This window comes from Plasmodium knowlesi, assembly GCF_000006355.2.
Source record: "Plasmodium knowlesi strain H genome assembly, contig: PKNH_00_108, whole genome shotgun sequence".
NCBI lineage: Eukaryota > Apicomplexa > Aconoidasida > Haemosporida > Plasmodiidae > Plasmodium > Plasmodium knowlesi.
In genome coordinates, this window is record NW_024070144.1 from 1 (window position 1) to 1,161 (window position 1,161).

General features: G+C 38.4%; 1 protein-coding gene across 1 annotated transcript; it reads left to right on the forward strand.

Moving 5' to 3' along the window:
* Positions 1-41: 41 nt before the first annotated feature.
* Positions 42-584, forward strand: PKNH_0006000 (SICAvar, type I (fragment); the record flags this gene model as incomplete). The annotated part of the gene is made up of 1 exon (XM_039113486.1): positions 42-584. A coding segment is annotated over one exon (543 nt), but the record flags the coding sequence as incomplete, so codon positions are not given.
* Positions 585-1,161: the final 577 nt, after the last annotated feature.

Genomic DNA, 1,161 nt, shown 5'->3' on the forward strand with positions numbered 1-1,161 from the left:
TATATATATATATATATATATATATATATATATATTTATAGGAGGATGTGTGGAAGGAAGTTCCAAAGGAGATTAAGGCACTTGCCGAAGGCACTAATAAAAATAAAAGGAAGGAAGTGGAAGATAAAAACTACTGTAACGGTCTCTCGGAAGGGAAAGGAAAGGATGCTTGCATCCTTATAGCAGCAGGATTAAAAAACCTCTATGACATCAACGAGAGCGATGCCGTCGATGTATCGTTCCAAAGAACGATGCAGTGTGTTTTATTAAATGCCATTGCAGACAGATTAGAGGACGAAAAATTTCCCTGTACGGATGAGAAGAATGTAAAGAAGGGGATAGAACATGCTTTCGGGAAGATTGATAATATTATGAATGGCAGTAAGTGCAGTGGTAATGATAAATGTTTTAAGTGTCCCAGGGTTAAGAACTATGATAATTGCGAAATTAAAACAGATGGGGGTAGCGAAGAGAAGTTAAAGGACAAAATTAACCCGAAGGTGGAAGCAGAATATAATGAAGATAGCACTACTAGTACTAGTCCCTTATCGAAGAAATCTCTAACTACGACCATATGTAAGTAGAAATAACACAACTAACATACTAACACCACAAAATGTTGGTACTAATGGTACCACCACCAACACAAAATGTTGGTAATGTTGCTACCACGAACACTACCAAATGTTGGTACTAATGGTAGTTGTGTTGGTTGCGTTGGTACGAACACAACACAACATACTAACACAACCAACATACAACCAACATACAACCAACATACAACCAACATACAACCAACATACTAACATAACCAACATACTACCACAACACAACATACTAACATAACCAACATACACCAACACAACGAACACAACCAACACAACCAACATACAACCAACACAACGAACCTACTAACACAACCAACACAACCAACACAACCAACACAACCAACACAACCAACACAACCAACACAACCACAACAACTACTCCACTTCACTCCACCACAACTCTAAAACCACTACCACATTTCGGTACTAATGGTAGTTGTGTTGGTTGTGTTGGTACCAACATACTAACACAACCAACACAACCAACACAACCAAAACAACCAACACAACCAACACAACCAACACAACCAACACAACCAACACAACACAACCT